The sequence below is a fragment of the Myotis myotis genome, unplaced genomic scaffold, assembly GCF_014108235.1.
Source record: "Myotis myotis isolate mMyoMyo1 unplaced genomic scaffold, mMyoMyo1.p scaffold_m19_p_1, whole genome shotgun sequence".
Taxonomy (NCBI): domain Eukaryota; kingdom Metazoa; phylum Chordata; class Mammalia; order Chiroptera; family Vespertilionidae; genus Myotis; species Myotis myotis.
In genome coordinates this window covers 192,559,626-192,581,391 of record NW_023416313.1, presented here as the reverse complement: position 1 = coordinate 192,581,391, position 21,766 = coordinate 192,559,626, and the positions used below count along the sequence as shown (strand labels likewise).

Below are 21,766 nucleotides of genomic sequence, written 5' to 3'. Positions count from 1 at the left end.
CACCTAGAAGAAGAAATAGGAAGAAGCAATTTTAGTTATCATTTGATATAACCAAAAACAAACTGCTAGAAACCTATCAACTCAGGAAAGTACCACTTTGATTTTTTCTGAGAGCAAACAAGACATGCCTTTTATACTTAGCTTTTTTATCTTTGAAAGAGGAATCATTCATACTACATTTTTAAAAAAAAAAGTGTTCTGATCTGGTTGCACAGCTATCAGAGGAGGATGGATAATTATATATTCTTTATTTGAGAAGTCTTATTAATAAGTGGATAGCTGACTTGTGTTAATGATATTTGTGACTTAGTCACTGAGATATTTGAATCGTGATTCATTCAATAGATCTGTATATTAGATTAACTACAATTGTGTTAGATAAGTATATTGGCTATTTTTGTCCCCTGGTCATTAATATTACCACTCTGTCTTTGGTTCCCCATTATAAAGATGTAGTTTTGCCAGCTGGATTTCATTTTACAGTCATAGTTATTGTAATAGCTATTATACAGTGAGGTATTAAGATTTGTATAATAATTTCATAATTCTATATTTTAATTTAAATTAAGTATTCATGTGACTTTTTTTAAATTACAAGGTTAGGTTAAATATTGGGTATGATATTTGAGTTTAATCTCTGGAAATTATTTGAAGTTATTCAATTTAATAACCTAGATAAAAAAGAAGACAGTTCTATGAAGCAGTCAAAGCTTGCCAGTGTTGACTCCAAACAAAAAGAAAACAATATGCAGGTAGGTATTTCTTTTTTAATAGTATAAATTAAATACTTGCTTGCATTATTTAGGACATTCTGTGTGTGTGTGTGTGTGTGTGTGTGTGTGTGTGTGTACGTATGTGTGTTATAAATATACTAGAGGCCTGGGGCATGAAATTTGTGCACTCGGGGCGGGAGAGGGGATGTGCGGCCCTCAGCCTGGATTGTGAAAGGGCACAGGCCAGGCTGAGGGACCCCACCAGTGCATGATCGGGGCTGGGGAAGGACGGGGGAGATTGACCAGCTGGGGAGGGACCGTGGGAGGGTTCCAGGGCATGTCTGGCCTGTCTCGCTCAGTCCCAATCGGCCAGACCCCAGCAGCAAGCTAACCTACCAATCGGAGCGTCTGTTCCCTGGCGGTCGGTGCACGTCATAGCGACTGGTCAACCAGTCAACTGTCTGCCCCCTGGTGGTCAGTGCATACCATAGCGAGCGGTTGAGCAGCCTTAGCATATCATTAGCATATTACACTTTGATTGGTTGACCGGATGACTGGACACTTAGCATATTAGGCTTTTATTATATAGGATTATATCAGTCATTAGTACAACCTCAGGGTCTAAAAAAAAAGGAGTTTCAACAAGGCAGCCTGAGCATATACTGTAGCCTTCTCATGTGCTCCTAAAAATAATAGAAAAAATATTTAAAAATACCAAGCCCTTTACCCAGTAGACCAAAAACTGAGATATTGCTGAAGGATGAAAACAGGATTGGATTGAAGAGGGAACTTGTAGCCCAGGATTTGCATAGAATACTCTTATCGAAGTTATAGAGCTGAGAGTAATTGATTGGGTTACTTCAGTAGGTATTAGTTTCATTAACATCTGTTCATCTCATAATCCTTTTGCCTTTGGCCAGGTGTCAGCAATGGGTTTACTGTCTCCAGGTAGAAGCAGTGAATATAGGAGCTTGGGTTAGAGAGAGGTGGTACTCTGGGTGATTCTTGATTTGCATGAAAAACAAGGAGCACACCACCCAGAAAGCTAGCTTCTGGTGTGGTAATCTCTTTTCCTTCATTCTTCCTGAAAATAGTCCAGAAGGAAATTCTCAATGAAAAATATAATTGCTTTCCATTAACTCATAATTAATAACACAGATATAAGGATAGTGGTGACCAAAGTAATTAGTGAAACATTAATTCTAAATATGTATTAATTTAAAAAATTTTTAAATATGGTACTAAAATTCTAGATTATATCCAATATGAGATGAAGGTGAAAAATAAATGAGGGAAACGAGTTTACTCAAGTTCTTTTTTTATTCAGGGATGGAGGTAAGGAGAATATATAAATACTGATTAATTCTATGTTTGCTGGAAAAAAAATAAATTTATGCATATGTTAACACTTAAGGTTAGCCAAAAGTAGATAAATGGAATGTGTAAGTTTTAAAACAGTAGAAAAAAGGATGAAATGGAGAAAATTAGTCCAACAGAAGTCAGGAATCGGGGGGGGGGGGTGATAAAACAGCTAGAAAGCATTTTATTTTTAAAACATATTTTAAAAACTGATTTCAGAGAGGAAGGGAGAGGGAGAGAGAGATAGAAACATCAATGATGAGAGAGAATCATTGATTGGCTGCTTCCTGCATGCCCCACACTGGGGATTGAGCCTGCAACCTCGGCATATGCCCTGACTGGGATTCGAACCATGACCTCCTGGTTTGTGGGTCGAAGCTCAACCACTGAGCTATGCCAGGCAGGCACTAGAAAGCATTTTAAATATAAAACAAATAAGGTGCCAAAAATAGTTTTGAACAAATCAGTAATAATAAAAATCTGACATTGGTGCTTCTAAGGAATATATAAACAAAATACAACTAAATACTACTAAAACAGAACAGCTGAAACAACTTGACAAATAAAGGCTGAAAATAAAAGGATGAAAAATATACATCAGGCAAATGCAAACAAAGCCAAACCAAATGTAACAATGCTATATAAAATAGAGTTCAAGATTTAAAAACATTAGTAAGGATAAATATATTTCATGTTTTTAAAAAGAATAATTCACCAAGAAGTCATAACCATGATGCACAAAATGATAGTTTCAAAACATATAAAGGAAAAATCGATAGAATTTCAAGGAAGCAATTGAATCCACAGTTAAAACATGATCACTCTATCAAAAATAGTGCTGACTCTGAATTTGGCTACATGTGAAACAATATATAAAATCAAACCATGAAATAATAACATTAAAGAAGATAAACATTTATTTTTCTCTTGAAATTCTAAAGTGACTCAGGTTCACTTTATTAGGGCTAATAGCACCATCTCCACAATTTCATTATTTTTCAAGCTACATCTCTGCTTTCTTTTCCTGCTATCCTTAAATGCTAAGCTTTTGCCTCAAGGTCACATCATGATTAGAAGCTAACCATTGCAACTTTGCCATTATATCTGCCTTCTAGGCCGGAAAGAAGGAGATCAAGGCTAGCTGATTCAGCCCCATTAAAAAAAAATTGTGTGTGTTCAATTGATTTTAGAGTGTGATTTGAGAGAGAGAGAGAGAGAGAGAGAGAGAGAGAGAGAGAGAGAGGAGGAAGGGAGAGAGGAGAAAGAGAAACATCGATTTGTTGTTCCACTTATTGATGCATTCACTGGTGATTCCTGCATGTACCCTGACCAGGGATCGAATCCACAGCCTTGGAGTATCAGGATGATTCTCCAAACAACTGAGCTACCTGGCCAGAGCTCAGCCCCATTGTTTAAAGATCTTTCCTGGAAGCTCTCTAAACGACTTACAGTAATGTTTCAATGGCCAGAACTTAGTCCTATGGCTACCTCTATCTGGGGACAGGTTGGGAAATATATGTGGTTTGGTTTTGGTTTTGGTTTTTGAAATCAGAACACAAAAGGAAAGTAGATTTTGAATAGGATAGAAAACTGACAGTTTTTGCCACAGGAAAAAAATCAAGTAAGATCAAAAATAAGGATGTAGAGGACCTGAATAACACAATTATCAAACTTTGTTTCTAACATACATAGAATTCAGTTAAATTTTAATTTGCAGTATTCACCAAAATTGACCAATTAATACAACAAAAAGGATATCTAAACCAATTCTAAAAAGAAGCTATCTTCACTTTTCCCAAGGAATGTTATGTAGAAAAACCTATCGATGTGATTCCCCACATTAACAGGTTAATAAATGACTACAGAGGTAAAAAAACAAAACAAAACCCAAAAACATATATATTTAAAATAGTTTTTTTAAAAAAGAATGTAGGGACACTCATACTACCAGATATCAAAATGTTTCTTTTTTACTTTTGGTATTGAGATAATTCACATATCTCACCATTTTAAAGAGTGTGATTCAGTGGTTTTTAGTATATTCACAGGTGGTGTAACCATCACCACTACTAATTCCAGAACATCCAAAAACACTTTAAAATATTATCAAAATGTAGTAATTATAAGTGTGGAACAAAAAAAGACAAATTTATTAGTGGACTACATCAAAATAAACTTTTGTATGACAAATAATATTAGCAAAATAAAAAACAGTGATGGGCCTAGCCGGTTTTTCTCAGTGGTTAGAACATTGGCCTTGGGACTGAAGGGTCATGGGTTTGATTCTATCAAGGGCACATGCCTTGGTTGCAGGCTCAATACCCGACCTTGGTCGGGGCGTGTGTAAGAGTGATGTCTCTCTCTCACATCGATGTTTCTCTCTGTCTCTCCCCGTCCCTTCCACTCTCTAAAAATCAATGGAAAAAATGTCCTCAAGTGAGGATTAACAACAACAAAAAGACAGTGATGGAATGGGCAGGAGATTGATATCCAGAATGTATAATATGCAAATAAATACATAATTCTTACAAATTAATAAAAAAGAATACGAAATGGTCAAAGATAAGGTAGTTTACAGGAAAGGAAAGACAAAGGTCACTAAACATAACAAGATGCTGACCTCAGAAGTACAGGAAAATGCAAATTAAACCAATGAGATGCCTGGTTTTACCTATCAGTTTTCAGACATCAAAACAATTGCTAACATTTAGTGAGGTCAATGTTAGTGGGAATATAATTTGATACAATTACATTGGAGGACTGGTTCAGTGAACTGATTAAAAATAAAAGTGCAGCCGAAACCGGTTTGGCTCAGTGGATAGAGCGTCGGCCTGCGGACTGAAAGGTCCCAGGTTCGATTCCGGTCAAGGGCATGTACCTGAGTTGCGGGCACATCCCCAGTGGGAGATGTGCAGGAGGCAGCTGATCGATGTTTCTCTCTCATCGATGTTTCTAACTATCTCTCTCCCTTCCTCTCTGTAAAAAATCAATAAAATATATATATTTAAAAAAAATAAAATAAAAGTGCACATACTCAGCAGTGTTACTTCTTGGCATCTACTGTAAACAAATACTTAAAATACTTGTACAAATACTTGTACTAGGAGACATATGCAAAAATGTATATTGTTTAAAACAGGCATTGAAAGAACACTTGTTCTTTAAGAGACAGGTGTTCCTTAAAGGTCCAGGTTTTCTATAATCTGAAAGTACAACAAGTTGATAAAATTAAGACTAGTGGCTGTTACACAGAAAGAAATGGGATAAACTTTTCTATTAAAATAAAAATATCTTCATTTTGGGTTAAATAAGAAAAATCAGGGACTGTTTAAAATTAGTGACGCAGGAAAAATTAAAGACTTGAAACAGACAATACAAACAGTAGTAAAGCAGTGGTTTAGATATTAATATCTAAAGTTAAAAATGAAATATTAACTGTCATCCTATATAATAAAAGGCTAATATGCAAATTGACCAAACAGTGGAACGACCGGTCATTATGACATGCACTGACCACCAGGGGGAAGACATTCAATGCAGGAGCTGCCCCCTGGTGGTCAATGCACTCCCACAGCCAGCCAACCTCCCCAAGTCCCTCCTTCCGCCCTGCCGGCCTCGATCAGGACTGGGCGAGATGGCCCCCATCGGCCCTGATCGCCAGCCAGGCTGGCGAGAAGGCCCCAGCCGGCAGCTGGAAGGCCCCGATCGCCCTGATCTCTGGCCAGGCCTAGGGGACCCTACCCATGCATGAATTTTGTGCACCAGGCCTCTAGTAAATAATAATGGTGATGACCAGGGTGACAATGTTCTTGGAAAGCTCTGAGCAGCCATGACAAGCCAAACATTTTTTATTGTTTTGTATATCAAATTCTAATGCTTAATTTCTTTTTTTCAGATACTTAATGACTCTGCTATGAATAACCACTCAAAATGTTCACATGTTACAGCTATTAAAAGTTCACAGAATTTTATGCAGTTCAGGTAACTTTTAAAAATAAGAAAATGCTTTAATTTCTAAAATAATTTATCAACTTAGGAAATAATATAAAAACTATATTTACTATATTTTAGATTGCTAACCCCACAGAAACAGTCAAACTTCAATCAATGGTTTGAAAAAGGAGATACAGGTACTTATTTTCTGTTTATATTTTTCCTAAGAATTGGGACTAACAAATTATATCAGGTTTTTATGCTATTCAAATAAGTAATTTAGATTGTTTGCATCTCTGGTTAATTGACCATGCATGCCTGGTTTTTTAAGTACATTTCCCCTAAATATAAAACAAATACTTTTAATTGTAGTAAATTTGGGAAACAGAGAAAAACATGAAAGATACAAAAATACCACCACCCAGACATAACAGGCTCTTTACACACTGGTATATATTCTTGATTTTTTTTCCTATGCATATGTATGTTGTGTTCTTTGATATTTTTCCCACAAATTTGAAACATGCTATGTATATAATTTTGTATTGTTTTTCTTCCCACTTGGTATACCATTGTTGAGGGTGTTTTTCTGTGCCATTCAGTTGAATTTATTTGTAATGATTGTATAGATTTGCTACAATTTATTTACTAGTAGCCTCCTCTCACTTTGAATATTTTGTTTCCAGTTATTTTGCTATTAAAATAATGCTACTATGTTCTTTTACATAAATCTTTTACTATTTTGGATTAACTTTGAATAAAATTATAGAAAGGTCATAGGATATATATCTATGAGTTTATTATCCTAGAAACAAGTAGCTGTTGAAACTTCGACACATCCTTAAAAATACTAACTTGCCGAAACCGGTTTGGCTCAGTGGATAGAGCGTCGGCTTGCGGACTGAAAGGTCCCAGGTTCTGCCGGGAGCCGGTCCATCCTTGCTGTTTTAAGGGACCTGGCATATATGGCATACTGTTCTTAATATGTTTGCTCACCTTCTTGGCACTATGTGTTTTAACCAAGGTCTCTGAGAAAGGTTGTTTCCCCAGGTAGGGATTTTCCCCTGAAGTTAGGGAGGGAATAAAACCTCTTAACTAAGTGCCAGGCGGGTAATTAATCACTTTAACTATGAACACTCATGCTTAAACTACATAATCTTTACTCCCTGGAATGGAGATAAGAAACGCCCTAACCTTTGGAATAGAGATTGATAGGATTGGAATCAACTGGTATAAATACAGATGTAAGAACAGAGAACTTAGAACACAGAACTTAGAAGACAGAACTTAGAAGACAGAACCTACACACAGAACTTAGAAGACAGAACCTACACAGAACCTACAGACAGAAGAACTTCGCTGAAGAGAACATGGCAAAAGATCCTGGACTGAACCTGACTACAGAAATTGGCAAGAGAACCTGACTAGAACCTGGTGACTGAACCTGGCTGGAGAACCTGGACAGAACCTGGCTGAAGAACCTAGCGAGGGAACATGGCTACAGAACCTGGCTGGAGAACCTGGAGAACCTAGCAAGACAACATGGACACAGAACCTGGCTGGAGATCCAAACCAGAACTTCGCTGGAGATCCAGACCAGAACTTGGCTGGAGATCCTGGCTAGAGATCCTGGATAGGCTGCTGATCAACTGAACGCTGTCTTCGTGTCATTCCTTCTTCGCCGACTCCGTCCACACCTTTGGGGACCCTTGGACCTGCTGGGGTTGGACCCCGGCAAGGTTCGATTCCGGTCGAGGGCATGTACCTGGGTTGCGGGCACATCCCCAGTAGGAGATGTGCAGGAGGCGGCTGATCGATGTTTCTCTCTCATCGATGTTTCTAACTATCTCTCTCCCTTCCTCTCTGTAAAATATCAATAAAATATATATTTAAAAAAAAATACTCATTCTTTGTCTCTCTCTGTATCTGTATACATCCATGTAGATATATTTTTAATATATCATGTTCACGTGTATGCATATTGTGGTAACCTAGTAATGAATAATAATTATTCTACTTATAAACTATATAAAAGTCTTCACCTCTTCTTGTCTCTAGCATATGGATTGCTGACTTTTATTTTGAGGTTTTAAAAATGGCTCATTCTGGTAGTATCAAAATTCTGTAAATATAAGCATATTCAAAAAGGTCATGTAATATACTATTTCTCACACAGTATAGGATTCAACCAATACAATATGCTTATTTAAATACCCATGTAAATGGATATTCTTCCTGCTTTCTTCTGGAAAAAAGAAATATATCTTATCTGCACAGTGATCTGTTCCACCTGTTTATAATCCTCCATACATGCCAAGCTGACTGAGTGTTAGACAAGGAAAGAATGGCTAATCTCTAGAAACAACACATCACTAGTACACTTATGTGGGGAAATGCATATATGTGGTGTAGTTCTAGTTGCAATGAACAGATATGGCGAGGTTTCATACTCAAGAAGGCATATAGTTATCTTAGAAGAAAAAAGACTCTGTTCAATAATTTCCAAGTGTATTTTTGAAGAAGTTAATATATGGTAAAAATAATATTTGTGGCTTAAATGCAAGAGGCAAAATATAAAGCTTTCGGGTGATAAAGTAGAAAAATATTTATTCAAGGTAAGAAAGTTCTATTAAATAAGAATTAAAAAGCCCAATCATAAAAGAAAGATTGATAAATTTGGCTATATTAAGATTCAGAATTTCTGTTCATCAAAAGACACTTAAAAAAATAGAAGCTAGGTCACTAGGTCATCAAAAGACACTATAAAAAGATTGGAAGGCAAGATGATTTAGAACTGTCAGAAGACTAGTTTCCAAATATGTATAAAGAACTTCTACAAATCAAGAAGAAAAAGGCAATCCTATTGGAAATATGTGCAAAGTACACAAATAGGTTCTTTACATAGCAAAACTTTTGTGGCAGCTAACCATCTGAAAAGTTGCTCAGCAAATCAGGAAACTTAACAATAAAAACACAATGAAATACTACTACACATCCACCAGACTAGTAAAATTAAGGAGTCTGACAATACTAGGTAAGTATTGATGAGAATATAGGGCAATAGGAATTCTCATAATTATTGTAGGAACTGCCATTTATAAATGACCATGTATTGAAACCACACCTAAGTTATAATTGGAGCTAATAATTTTGTCTGGTGAAATTGAATGATTTCCTAGAGTAGCTCAGGATGGTCAGTTGCCACAACAAAAATGGATAAATAGCTTGGAAGCTAAACTTTGAAAATAGTTTAACATCTTGTAAAATGGAAGATACACATACTCTATACCATGTAATTCCACTCTATACCTACAGAAATACAAGCGTGTAAATGCAAGTATATATGTAAAAGAATGTGATATTATTGTTTGTAATAGCCTCAAAGCAGAAACACTTCAAATGCCCATTTTCAGTAGAATAGATAGATATATTGTGTGTTTGGGCAATGGGATACTTTATGTCATTAAAATAAGCAACTTTGTCTATGTATAACAATACAGATGAATCTCACAAGCATATGCTAAACAAAAAAAAAGCAAGATAAAGAGCATGTATATTATTATTTCATCATGTTATCATTTGAAAACAGGAAAAGTAAACTATATTGCTTAGGTGATATATAAAGCAAATCAAGGAAATGATTATTACAGAAGTCAGAATAGTGCTTACATCTGAGGAGGAGGATATGAGGAATATAAGACCTTTTAGAGTACTCATAATATTCTTTTTCTTACATGGGTGGTAGTTATATAGGTGTTCTCTTTGTAATTTTGTTCATTAAACTGTTCATATGGTTTTTTAAAAATATATATTTTTTTATTTCAGAGAGGAAGGGAGAGGGGGGAAATAGAGATAGAAACATCAATGATGAGAGAGAATCATTGATTGGCTGCCTCCTGCACCATCCCCACTGGGGATCGAGCCCACTGTCTGGGTATGTGCCCTGATCAGTAATTGAACCGTGACCTCCTGGTTCATAGGTCGACGCTCAACCACTGAGCCACGCTGACTGGGATCATATAGTTTTTATTCTACTGTCTGTGTATTGTTTTGAATTGTATGAAGTTGTAGTTTTGTAGGTCAAAAACAGTTAAATATTGGCAATTTCATATGGTGTAACATGTTTTATTTATAATTAAATTGCAAAAAGAAAAAATAGTTTATTCTCATATAACAGATGCTGAGTGTGGAGATACAGGGACAGTAAGACAATTGAAAGAATCAAAATGTACTTCACAAGTAAGTCAAATGTTTGGTTTCTAATTTCTCAGCAAAACATTCCAATTTAAATATTAGTTCATAATTTTATTTCAGATTTATTATAGTAAAGATTATTTATGTGAGGTATAGATGTTATTAGCTTAGTAATCAAGTGGCTATGATGTTATAGAATCTATTCCTTAGAGTTTTAGATTAAAAAATGAAGCTACAAAAAGTTTATATGAAAATACACAAAAAGAGTTGTCATTAATAATTGACTATATATTGACACCACAACTAAATTATAATGGAAGAAAACAATTTTGTTTGGTAAGATGGAATAATTTACCAAAACAATTTAAGACCAGTGGTTACCATAAAAATATATTCAGAATATTTTTTAATAATAGAAATCGTTAATGTTGATATATGTAGACATACTAGAGAAACAAATTGGTAATTATAAAATATTCAGGGGGAAGTAAGAAATGTATAGGAAATATAGTCAATAGTATTATAGTAATTATGTATGGTGCCAGTTGGGGTACTCAAAATATTGTGGGGAACGCTATGTAAAGTATATTATTTTCTAACCATAAGCTGTACACCCTAACCAATACATAATTTAAAAATAAAATAAAGAACTTAAGAAAAACAAGAGAAGCAACATAACATTTTTTGCTGTAAAGAAATACAGATAAAAAGCACATTTAGAGTTTTTTGTGGAGTGACCCAAACTGTTTCTGTAATGGAATTAGGTATAACAAACATATTTTAGAAACCACATTGCTAGCATATAAAATAATGTAAAGGAAAATTAGTTATTCAAGTTCTCAATTTTTGCTGAGAAAATAGTATAATGAATTTATAAAAGCAAAAAAAAATGCAAAGAACATATGCAATGAGAGCAAGATTGCTTAGAAGTAAATTACTTCTCCCTTTCAAGGAGATTCCATATTCAACTCAACCCAGAGCATGATGTGGAAATTTTAAAAGAAAAATTGCTCATCATTCCCCCCCTCCCCCATTTTTGGACAGATATATTTTGTGTGTTTGGACAATTACTTTCATTAACTATTCTTATTTTACTTATTTTGCCTATCCTATATAATAAAAGGCTAATATGCAAATCAACTGAATGGCAGAAAGACCAGTTGCTATGACATGCACTGACCACCAGGGAGCAGGTGCTCAACACAGGAGCTGCCCCCTGGTGGTCAGTACACTCCCACAGGGGGAGCGCCACTCAGCCAGAAGCCCTGAGCCGGGCTCACGACTGGTGAGCGCAGCAGCGGTGGTGGGAGCCTCTCTCGCCTCCACAGCAGCACTAAGGATGTCCGGCTGCTAGCTTAGGCCCACTTTCTGGGGGGAGCAGGCCTAAGACATCAGTCGGACATCCCCTCAGGGCTCCCAGACTGTGAGAGGGTTCAGGCCGGGCTGAGGGACTCCCACCACCTCCCCCAAGTGCATGAATTTAGTGTACCGGGCCTCTAGTGTAATGATAATACCATACATTAATATGGTATTTTCCACTTCACACATTTTTATATATGTGAGTTTATTAATGCAATAACATTCATTTTTATAGTTTTCTGTTACTTTAAATTTGCAGGTTATACATGAAGAACATTTGGGGAAGCCAATAGATAATAATAATGAAGTAGAAGAAAGGGCTGAGAATTTTGCACAGACTTCTGAAATTCCTTTATTTTTAAGAACCCCTGAAGCTGTGAAAACACCTGAATCTTTGGAGAAATTACTGTTCTCTAAAACGCCCCCACTTGAAATGTAAGATTTTAATTAATAATTATAATTAAAGAACTTATGTTTTGAGTTACATAAATAATTGATAGGGATAGTAAAATGCCTATACCTTTAATAAGTTTTTATTATGGAATATGTTATCTATACAAAGGAGATACACACTAATATAATGACCCTATGTACCTATAACCCTATTTAAACAATTATCAGTTATTAACATCCTGCCATTCTTGTTTCATGTATCTTCTACCCCATTTTTTCTGCAACATTTAGCTGGAGATGGCATAGATCCTGAGTACTTATCTAGTGCAATAGTCTACATATTTAACATTTTCCAAAGGATAAAAAAAAATCTATGGAAAGTTTAAAATGCTATTACCCCATGTGGTAGATTGTAGACATCATTGAATAATGTTACAGCAGTCATTTTTCCTTATGTTGCAATGTCTAAAGCAAGAATTGCTTTTCTGTAACTAACATCATAGGCATAAATATCTCTAAAATGATAATTTAACTTTGAAAACCATAGATTTTTAATTTGCAGCTAAGAAAATAGTGCTGCGTTTTTACCTTTTATAGTTCACTCCCTTCCTTAATGCTGATCCCTGAGATTCCTCTAAACCCTATGTCAAACAGATTTCACTTCATCAGGAATCTCTCACCTGTGTTCTACTGCTATCTTTAAATTTTTTGTTAATTCTCACCTGAGGATATGTTTACTGATTTTTTTTTTTTTTTAGAAAGAGGGGAAGGAGAGAGAGAGAGAGAGAGAGAGAGAGAGAGAGAGAGAGAGAGAGAGAGAGAGAGAGAGAGAGAGAGAGAGAGAGAGAGAGAGAGAGAGAGAGAGAGAGAGAGAGAGAGAGAGAGAGAGAGAGAGAAATAGAGTTGAAAGAGAGACATCAATTGGCTGCCTCCTGCCCTGACCAGGAATCAAACCCACAACCTTTCAGTCTATGGAACGATGCTCCAACCAACTGAGCAACACTGGCCAGGGTTCTACAGCTATATTTTAAATTGCTAGTAAGAGTATTATATATATTAATGTAATACTGTTGACTCAAACACAGCATGTTCAAAGCGGACTCATCATCAAATCCAAGAACTGTAAAAGGATGTGGCAATCATATGCTAAAACCTCTTTTTATGGATGAGAAAACCGATCTATAAAGTTAAGTGATTCATTAATAGTCATAGAGGTAGTTATAGAAGTTATCTTCAGATTTCTATGTATTTAACAAACACTTAATAGCAATGTCTAAGAATTTATAAATATTACTCATTTAATATTCACAACTTTATGAAATGTAAGTACATTATTATTAATGAGGAAACAGAATTACAGGTGGTACAACTCATTAGTGTTAGAGTTGAGATTCAAACCCAGGCAGTTTTGCTTTCAGAATCCCTGCTTTTAACCATGTTTTATATACTGTCTTATCTAATTATTTTCTCCAAATCTTTTTGTATTTATATACAAATATTTTTGTATATAAAAACTGTTTTATATGCTGTCTTGTCTAATTATTGTTTCCAAATCCCTTATGCAACAATCTGACTTCTCATAAAGATTATAATTTTGTGACTGGCTTTCAGGACCTACAGAATCAAGGTTAAGAGTCTTGACTTTGAATCTGGATTGTTGCATCAAATCCCAACTCTGGCACTACATTATTTGGAGCAAATTATTTAACCTTTCTATGCATCAAAATCCTGTTCTATAAAATGGAAGTGATAATAATAGTACCTATTTCATAGGGTTATTTGGGGGAATAAAGCACTTTAGTGGTGTTGGAAATACCTAGAATAGAGCCTGACAGTATATTCTCAGTGGGAATTATTATCATTCCATAATTGATTGTTTTACTCTATTTAACATTATTTTTCACCTTAAACCATCTTTTTCTCCTTAGGTTGTCACTTCAGTAGCTACTTCCTCCCTTTCCCTACCGTGTCAATTCTTACCTATATGCCAGTGATTTTTCAACTGGTATGTGGCAATAATTTTTAAAACATGCAATACCTGACTGTTTAGTTGGGCACTGACCTCTTTTCCCTTAGATCAGTGGTTCTCAACCTTCCTAATGCCGTGACCCTTTAATACAGTTCCTCATGTTGTGGTGACCCCCAATTTCATTGTTACAAATTGAGCATAATTAAAGCATAGTGATTAATCACAAAAACAATATGTAATTATATATGTGTTTCCCGATGATCTTAAGCAACCCAAAGTTGCCCAAAGGGGTTGCAACCCACAGGTTGAGAACCGCTGCCTTAGATGGTCAAATAAAAAAAATGACAACACAACAATAGCTGTCAGATGTGAATGAATCAAAATTATACCTACTTTTATTTGTAATAGCAGCAAAAAATATATTTTTTGGTGTGCCGCAGAATTTTAGTAATTAGTTTACATGTGCCATGAGATGAAAAAGGTTGAAAATCACTGCTCTGTGACATTTGTTATGGTACTTACCACTCTGCAATATTAAATAATATGTTTTTAACATTTTGGTGATTTCTTATTTCTTTATAACAGAAACAGAAATACAATGCCTGAAGATCAAACACAAAAAGAATCCCCTGGGTTTTCTTTTCTTATGAGTTATACTTCTAGATCACCTGGATTGAATTTATTTGATTCTTCTATATTTGATTCAGAAACCTCATCAGATAAGGTAACATGAGAAGCTAAAGTTTCATTTCTAAAAAAAAAAAAAAATGTACACTAGAACCTCAAGGAATTTTATTTCTTTAGTACCAAACTATCTTGGGACAAAGGCAATTTTTAAAAAGATTCTGGCTGTAGCCGGTTTGGCTCAGTGGATAGAGCGTCGGCCTGCGGACTGAAGGGTCCCAGGTTCGATTCCGGTCAAGGGCATGTACCTTGGTTGTGGGCACATCCCGATGGGAGATGTGCAGGAGGCGGCTGATCGATGTTTCTCTCTCATCGATGTTTCTAACTCTCTAGCTCTCTCCCTTCCTCTCTGTAAAAAATCAATAAAATATATTTAAAAAAAAAAAAAGATTCTGAATATTGATAAATAGCAAAGTTCACCCATTATTTTTTATTTTCAACTTCAGGTGCCCCAAATTGACATATATTTATAAAGAAAGAATCTCAGGGCAGGAATGCTTTGAATTGCAGTTAAAGGCAGTTTAAAAATTAATTTGGTTTTATAATTTATGTGTTTAACTTCTAAACAAATTTCCTATATTCTCAGTGTAAAAACTCCAGGTTATTAGTTGGTTTTTCTATCTACATGAGTGTGTATAACAACATTATAATCAAACTAGTAGCCCTGTGCACGAATCCGTGCGCCAGTAGCTCTCTGCGGGGCCTGGCCACTCCACGCGCGCTGCCCAGAGGCTCTCCGTGGCCCAGAGGCCCATCTGTGGCCGGGTGCAAAACACTTGCCTCGTCGCCACGGCGATGAAGCAAACATTCTGCCAGGCCTCTCATGCTGCCTGCTCTCAGTGGCCACCCCCACCCCTGGGACTGGGGGATTCCAGCGGGGCTGAAAGGACTGGGCACCTCCATCTTGTGACTATGGGTGCCACCATCTTTGTGACAGAGTGATGGTTAATTTGCATATTACCCTTTTATTAGATAGGATAATTTTAAAAGACCTAAAGAATTTCCATCTAATAGTGATTTCTCCTGTTAAGTGATAGAAATCATGATAAAATACTTACTTCTGTATTTAGCAATTGAAACTGAAAATTAAGACTATGTACTTTATTTGATTAGTAGAGATAGTATAGCATAGTGATTAACACTAGACTCTGACACCAGACCACTTGGGTGTATACTGGATGTAGGATTTTGAATATGTAAGACTCTATTTTTCATCTGTAAAATGAAAATAATAACTTTTACCATAGGGTTATTTTTTACTGTTAAGTGGATTTATGTATATAAAACACTTAGAAAAGTTCAAACCATTTAATGCCATAAGTAGCAGTGTAATATAATATAAATATTATATTGTTATTGCTCAACTAATTTAGTCACAGTTAGCCAATTTTATGTGGATTAGAATATTTTATTCCTACATCTAATACATAATATTAAAATGTTGATATTATAAATTTATTGATGGGTGACATAGTATTAGTGTACAATTTGTAGTATTTTATGTCTTCACCTTTGATCTCAATTTATCTAAATGATTATTTCAAAAACAGTAATCCCTAGAGGAATTAAAAAATAGACTATAGTTAATTAATTCTCATTTACAATAGTAACATAAATGCAAAACACATGTATGTAACTTTAGCAGGAAATATGTCCATTTGGATAAAGAAAAAATATAATTGAATATATCAAAAGATATATGACATACCTGTATAGGTAGAAAATATTGTAAGTATATATTTCTTCCCCAAATAATTTATAAATATCCAATTCTAATTGGAGTCCTGGCAAGCTGATTTACCTTTAATCTTTTGTTTTGATTTTGTAGTAGTAGGGTTGAGGAATAAGATTGGCATAATAATTACTCAGTTTTCTGACTAAGAGTAATAAAAATGTTAAAAAAATAAGATTTGTAATAAACTGAAGTGGAACTCTAAGATGACATTTAACCCAAAGGAAGGCAGAGAAGGAACAGCAAAACAAGATACATAGGAAGAAAGTGAAAAAAAAATAGTAAAATGTTTGATGAAAATATGAAATTTTAAAATAATTCCATTCACCATAAATGGACTAAACACTCCATTAAAAGGTAGAGATTGTAAGAATGGATAAAAACATGACCCAACTATAAGTTATCTATAAGATAACACTTTAAATATAAAGACAAAGACAGATTGAAAGTAAATGGATGGAAAAGGTATATCATGAAAACTGTAAGCGTAAGGTCACAATGGCTCTACTAATAGCATTTTAGGTAATCTTCAAGGCAAAGAATATTGACAGAGATAAAAAGGAACATTTCATAAGGATAAGAGGGTCAATTACTAAGGAAGATATAACAATGACAAATGTGTACATGCCTACTAACAGCATCAAAATACAAAACAAAAATTGACAGAATTAAGGGAGAAATAGGCAAAAACACAAACTAAGTTGGAGATTTTTAAACAATTAAAATCTGTCAGCAATTTATATAATTAAACAACAGTCAATAAATGTATGTTATAAAATCTGAACAACACTATTGATCCCCTTGACCTAACTTACATTTATAGAACACCACACCCAGCAACTGATGGTGCATTCACCAAGACAGATCATAATCTGGGCCATAAAATGTCTTAATAAATTTCTCAGACCACAATAGAATTAAATTAGAAATCAATAGGAAGGTGTTGGGAAAATCCTAAATATGTAGGGTATGGGTCAAAGAAGAAATCATGAAAAAAAAATAGAAAAATTTTGAAGTGAATGATTGTAAACATTTAGCATATCAAAAACTGTGGAATGCTTCCAAAACCAGAGCAAAATGATCACTTTAAGTAATTGATAATTTAGATAATTAAATTAATAGAAAAGAAGAGAGGTCTAAAATTAGTGACCTAAGGTTCCATCTTGAAAAGCTAGAAAAAAGAACAAAGTAAAAATAAGAAAGATAAATGAATGAAATAGAAAACAAGCAGAGAAAATTAACAAAGCCAAGTTGGGCCTTTGAAGAATATTAACAAAATTTATAAACTCCTGCCCAGTGGTTGAGCATCAACCTATGAACCAGGAGGACACAGCTCAATTCCTGGTCAGGCCATGTGCCAAGGTTGTGGGCTCCATCCCCGGTGTGGGTTGTGCGGGAGGCAGCCTGTCAATGATTTTCTCTCATCATTGATGTTTCTATCTCTCTCTCCCTCTCCCTTCCTCTCTGAAATTAATAAAATATATATTTAGAAAAAGAAAAAAGAAACTGCATTGTATGTCACTATGGAGAAATATTAAAATGCCATTAAAAATCAGGTTTTGGAAGAATAATAACATAAAAAATGCTCATAATGCAATATTAAGTTTTAAAAGAACAGAAACCTGTTGTAAGGATTCCTTTTTTTTCTTTTAAATCCTCACTGAGGGTATTTTTTCCATTGATTTTCAGAGAGAGTGGAAAGGAGGGGGGATGGAGGGAGAGTGAGAGAGAGAAACATCGACGTGAGACACATTGACTGATTGCCTTCCGCATATGCTCCAACTGGGGCCAGGGATGGAACCTGCAACCCAGGTCCATGCCCTTGACTGGAATCGAACCCTAGACCCTTTGGTGCACTGGCTGATACTCTAACCACTGAGCCGGCCAAGGCCATGATTCCATTTTTTAAAAGCTTGTTTTACAGAGAAAACAGGCTTTGGCAGCAAAACTTGATCTGAAGTGACATGAAGCTATCATACTTCCTATAACTTTAAAAATATATATCTTTATTATTGAAAGTCTTAGAGATGTCCCCTTTTTTTCTCTCTTTGAACCCCTCCATCTCCTTTGGACCTCCTTCCCAGGCCTACTGCACTATTGTCTGTGTTCAATAATGCATTATGCATATAAATTCTTTAGTTAATCTCTTCCTGCCCTCCTCCCTGCCCCACTTCTCTCTGAGATTGGTCAGTCTGTTCCATGTGTCCATGTCTCTGGATCTATTTTGTTCCTCAGTTTATTTTGTTCATTATATTCCACATAAGAGAGATCGTGTGATACTTGTCTTTCTCTGACTGGCTTATTTCACTTAGCATATAGGCAGGAAAACAATACCAAGAGCCCTAACCGGTTTGGCTCAGTGGATAGAGCATCAGCCTGCAGACTGAAGGGTCCCGGGTTCGATTCCGGTCAAGGGCATGTACCTTGGTTGCGGGCACATCCCCAGTAGGGGGTGTGCAGGAGGCAGCTGATTGATGTTTCTCACTCATTGATGTTTCTAACTCTCTAATCCTCTCCCTTCCTCTCTGTAGAAAATCAATAAAATATATTTAAAAACAAAAAACAATACCAAGAACCTGATTTGTAAAAAAGGCTTCAGAATAAAGCAAAAGTTAATTAGAATTTTAGGTTTTATTAATATTTCAAAGTAGGAACTTCCTTAGTAAAATATATGTTGCCTGCTAATATTTTATTAGTGTCCAGAATCAAATCAATAAGCCTTATTTTAATATAATCAAATGATAGGTTATGAAGATAAATCTCTTTTTAAGTACAATAGTGTACTATATAGAATGTTGCTGTTTTGTCTACTCTGATTATGCTTACTAGAAGAACCAGGCTTTAGATTCAAATATAAATGCTATGTATACTGTTTTACTGATTTTATGAATAATACTTAATGGAAATTATTTTTCAGTTTAATGAACACTATTCTGCAGGAAATTTAAATCCTCTCTCGTCACAACAAGAAGTTGGTAAGTGATATGTAGTTTGCATCTACTGGTATATTCATGAGGGATACTAGTCTGTACTTTACTTTTCTGGTAGTGTCCTTTTCTGGTTTTGGTATCAAGTTAATGCTAGCTTTATACAATGAGTTTGGGAGTGTTCCCTCCTCTTTGATTTTTTTGGGAAGAGTTTGAGAAGGGTTGGTGTTAATACATCTCTAAATGTTTGGTAAAATTCACCAGTGAAGCCATCTGACCTTATTTCTGACAATATTATTGATATCTCTTCATATCTAAAATACCTGTTGACATTATAGCCGGGCCAGTGTGGTCGAACATTGTCCTATGCACCAAAAGGTTGCTGGTTTGATTTCCTGGTCAGGGCATGCCTAGTCAGGGTGTGTGTGGGAGGCAACCGATCATTCTCTCTCTCTCTCTCTCTCTCTCTCTCTCTCTCTCTCTCTCTCTCTCTCTCTCTCTCTCTCTCTCTTCAATATTTTAGTTCTTTCTGGACCTGTAGCTATATTTTATCAATCTTCTTTTAAATCTACTGAATGTCAGTGGAACAATAAAGTGAAAAAGGCAGGAAGTACTCAGGTATCTGTAATCAACCCATCCATCCACCTACCCACCCACTCACCCTACTGCTGGCTGGTTCAGATTTATTTAGGGTGAAATAACTGAGATGTTTAAAAATATATGAAATTTCTACGTGGCACAAACTAAATTGTTTTGCTTAATGCACTCATTGAATTGGTTCTCTATGGAAAAATATAGGTGCTTTAAAAGACTTGTTTCAGGTAAGTCTTTGGATTACTGTACATTTTAAATTACTTAACAACAATTATAATTAAGATGTTGAAAATATATCTATAGTATTAAATAATAAAATGAATGAAAAAGAATATTTTTCCTTAATAACAATTCTGGGAATTGTTATTTTTTATGTAAAGTTGATTTTTAAAATTTTATTTTAAAACTATAGAGCCCTTTTCATTGTTCTGTTATTTCCTAGACCAGTGATGGCGAACATTTTGAGCTCGGCATGACAGCATTTTGAAAAACCCTAACTTAACTCTGGTGCCGTGTCACATATAGAAATTTTTTTGATATTTGCAACCATAGTAAAACAAAGATTTATATTTTTGATATTTATTTTATATATTTAAATGCCACTTAACAAAAATCAATCAAAAAAATGAGTTCGCGTGTCACCTCTGACACACGTGTCATAGGTTCGCCATCACTGTCCTAGACCAATGTCATTAGCAGTAATTGTAGTTACTCATAAATAATATTTGAATACGTTTGACTTATGCGATGTCTCTTAGATCCAATATTTCTTTCTCCATTCTTCTTGCTGTGATTTTAGGTAAGGCCAAGCTTTTATCATCTCTTTTCTGTTATTTCCACTTCTAGACACTCTCCCAGCCTTTCTACATATCCTCTCCTGAATAACTCTTATATAAAGAAGTAGAAGTCCTGTCATATCTCTTCTTGAAGATGTTTAGTGGCTTTCATTTACTTACCAAATGAAGCCCAGTTCTGTAGCTGGACATACAGCAGTTTTTCCAAGCTTATCTTCATTAATTCCCTTTTAATAACTTATTTCTCAGTGCTCCTGAAAGCTGAATTGTTTTCTGTCACCTGTATATTTTCTATGCATACCTATTTCTGTGCCTCTGTGCTATATTCTCCATTTGAGTTCTTTACCCTTCCTTCCACTTTTATACTATTTCTTTATGTACTTGAGTACACATTACTTTAAAGTAGAATTTAAGTTTGAATCTCAATAACCTTCCATACTACAAAGGATAGTACTTTGCACATACGAGAAATACAGTTAAATATCTGCATGATAGATAAATGATTCAATGTTATCCTATTGTAAGCTGTATACTGTAATTTAGTAGGTTATGCAAATTATGTAACATGAATAGCATGATATTATGTATATATTTTCTTCAGGAAACTTATTTGGGAAACCAGAAGATGCCTTTACATTTTCTTTTCCATCAGACTCTTCAACTCATACATTTGGAGCTGGAAAAGATGATTTTAGTTTTCCATTTTCATTTGAACAGGATCAAAACTCAACACCCCCTTCTTCTGTAAAAGGTTTTTCATCTTCCTCACAAAATACAACTCAGTTTACTTTTTTTTGAACTAATTACTAAGTTCTTGAATTATTTTACTGCTCTGTAAACCTCTAGGGCAGTGATGGCAAACCTATGACACGCGTGTCAGAGGTGACAGGCGAACTCATTTTTTTGGTTGATTTTGTTAAATGGCATTTAAATATATAAAATAAATATCAAAAATATAAGTCTTTGTTTTACTATGGTTGCAAATATAAAAAAATTTCTATATGTGACACGGCACCAGAGTTAAGTTAGGGTTTTTGAAAATGCTGACACGCCAAGCTCAAAAAGTTCGTCATCACTGCTCTAGGGCATAAATTTACATTATTAAAATATGAAGA

General features: G+C 35.0%; 1 protein-coding gene across 1 annotated transcript in view; it reads left to right on the top strand.

Annotated features, from left to right (window-relative positions):
• The window catches only part of CUNH14orf39 (chromosome unknown C14orf39 homolog), a 39,052-nt gene extending 18,310 nt beyond the window's left edge, over positions 1-20,742 (top strand). The window contains exons 11-19 of the mRNA XM_036355380.1: positions 676-752; positions 5,968-6,053; positions 6,144-6,202; positions 10,183-10,244; positions 11,818-11,993; positions 14,506-14,644; positions 19,254-19,311; positions 20,062-20,084; positions 20,704-20,742. Coding sequence (XP_036211273.1) covers positions 676-752; positions 5,968-6,053; positions 6,144-6,202; positions 10,183-10,244; positions 11,818-11,993; positions 14,506-14,644; positions 19,254-19,311; positions 20,062-20,084; positions 20,704-20,742 — 719 coding nt within the window. The remainder of the gene's footprint in view (positions 1-675; positions 753-5,967; positions 6,054-6,143; positions 6,203-10,182; positions 10,245-11,817; positions 11,994-14,505; positions 14,645-19,253; positions 19,312-20,061; positions 20,085-20,703) is intronic.
• Positions 20,743-21,766: the final 1,024 nt, after the last annotated feature.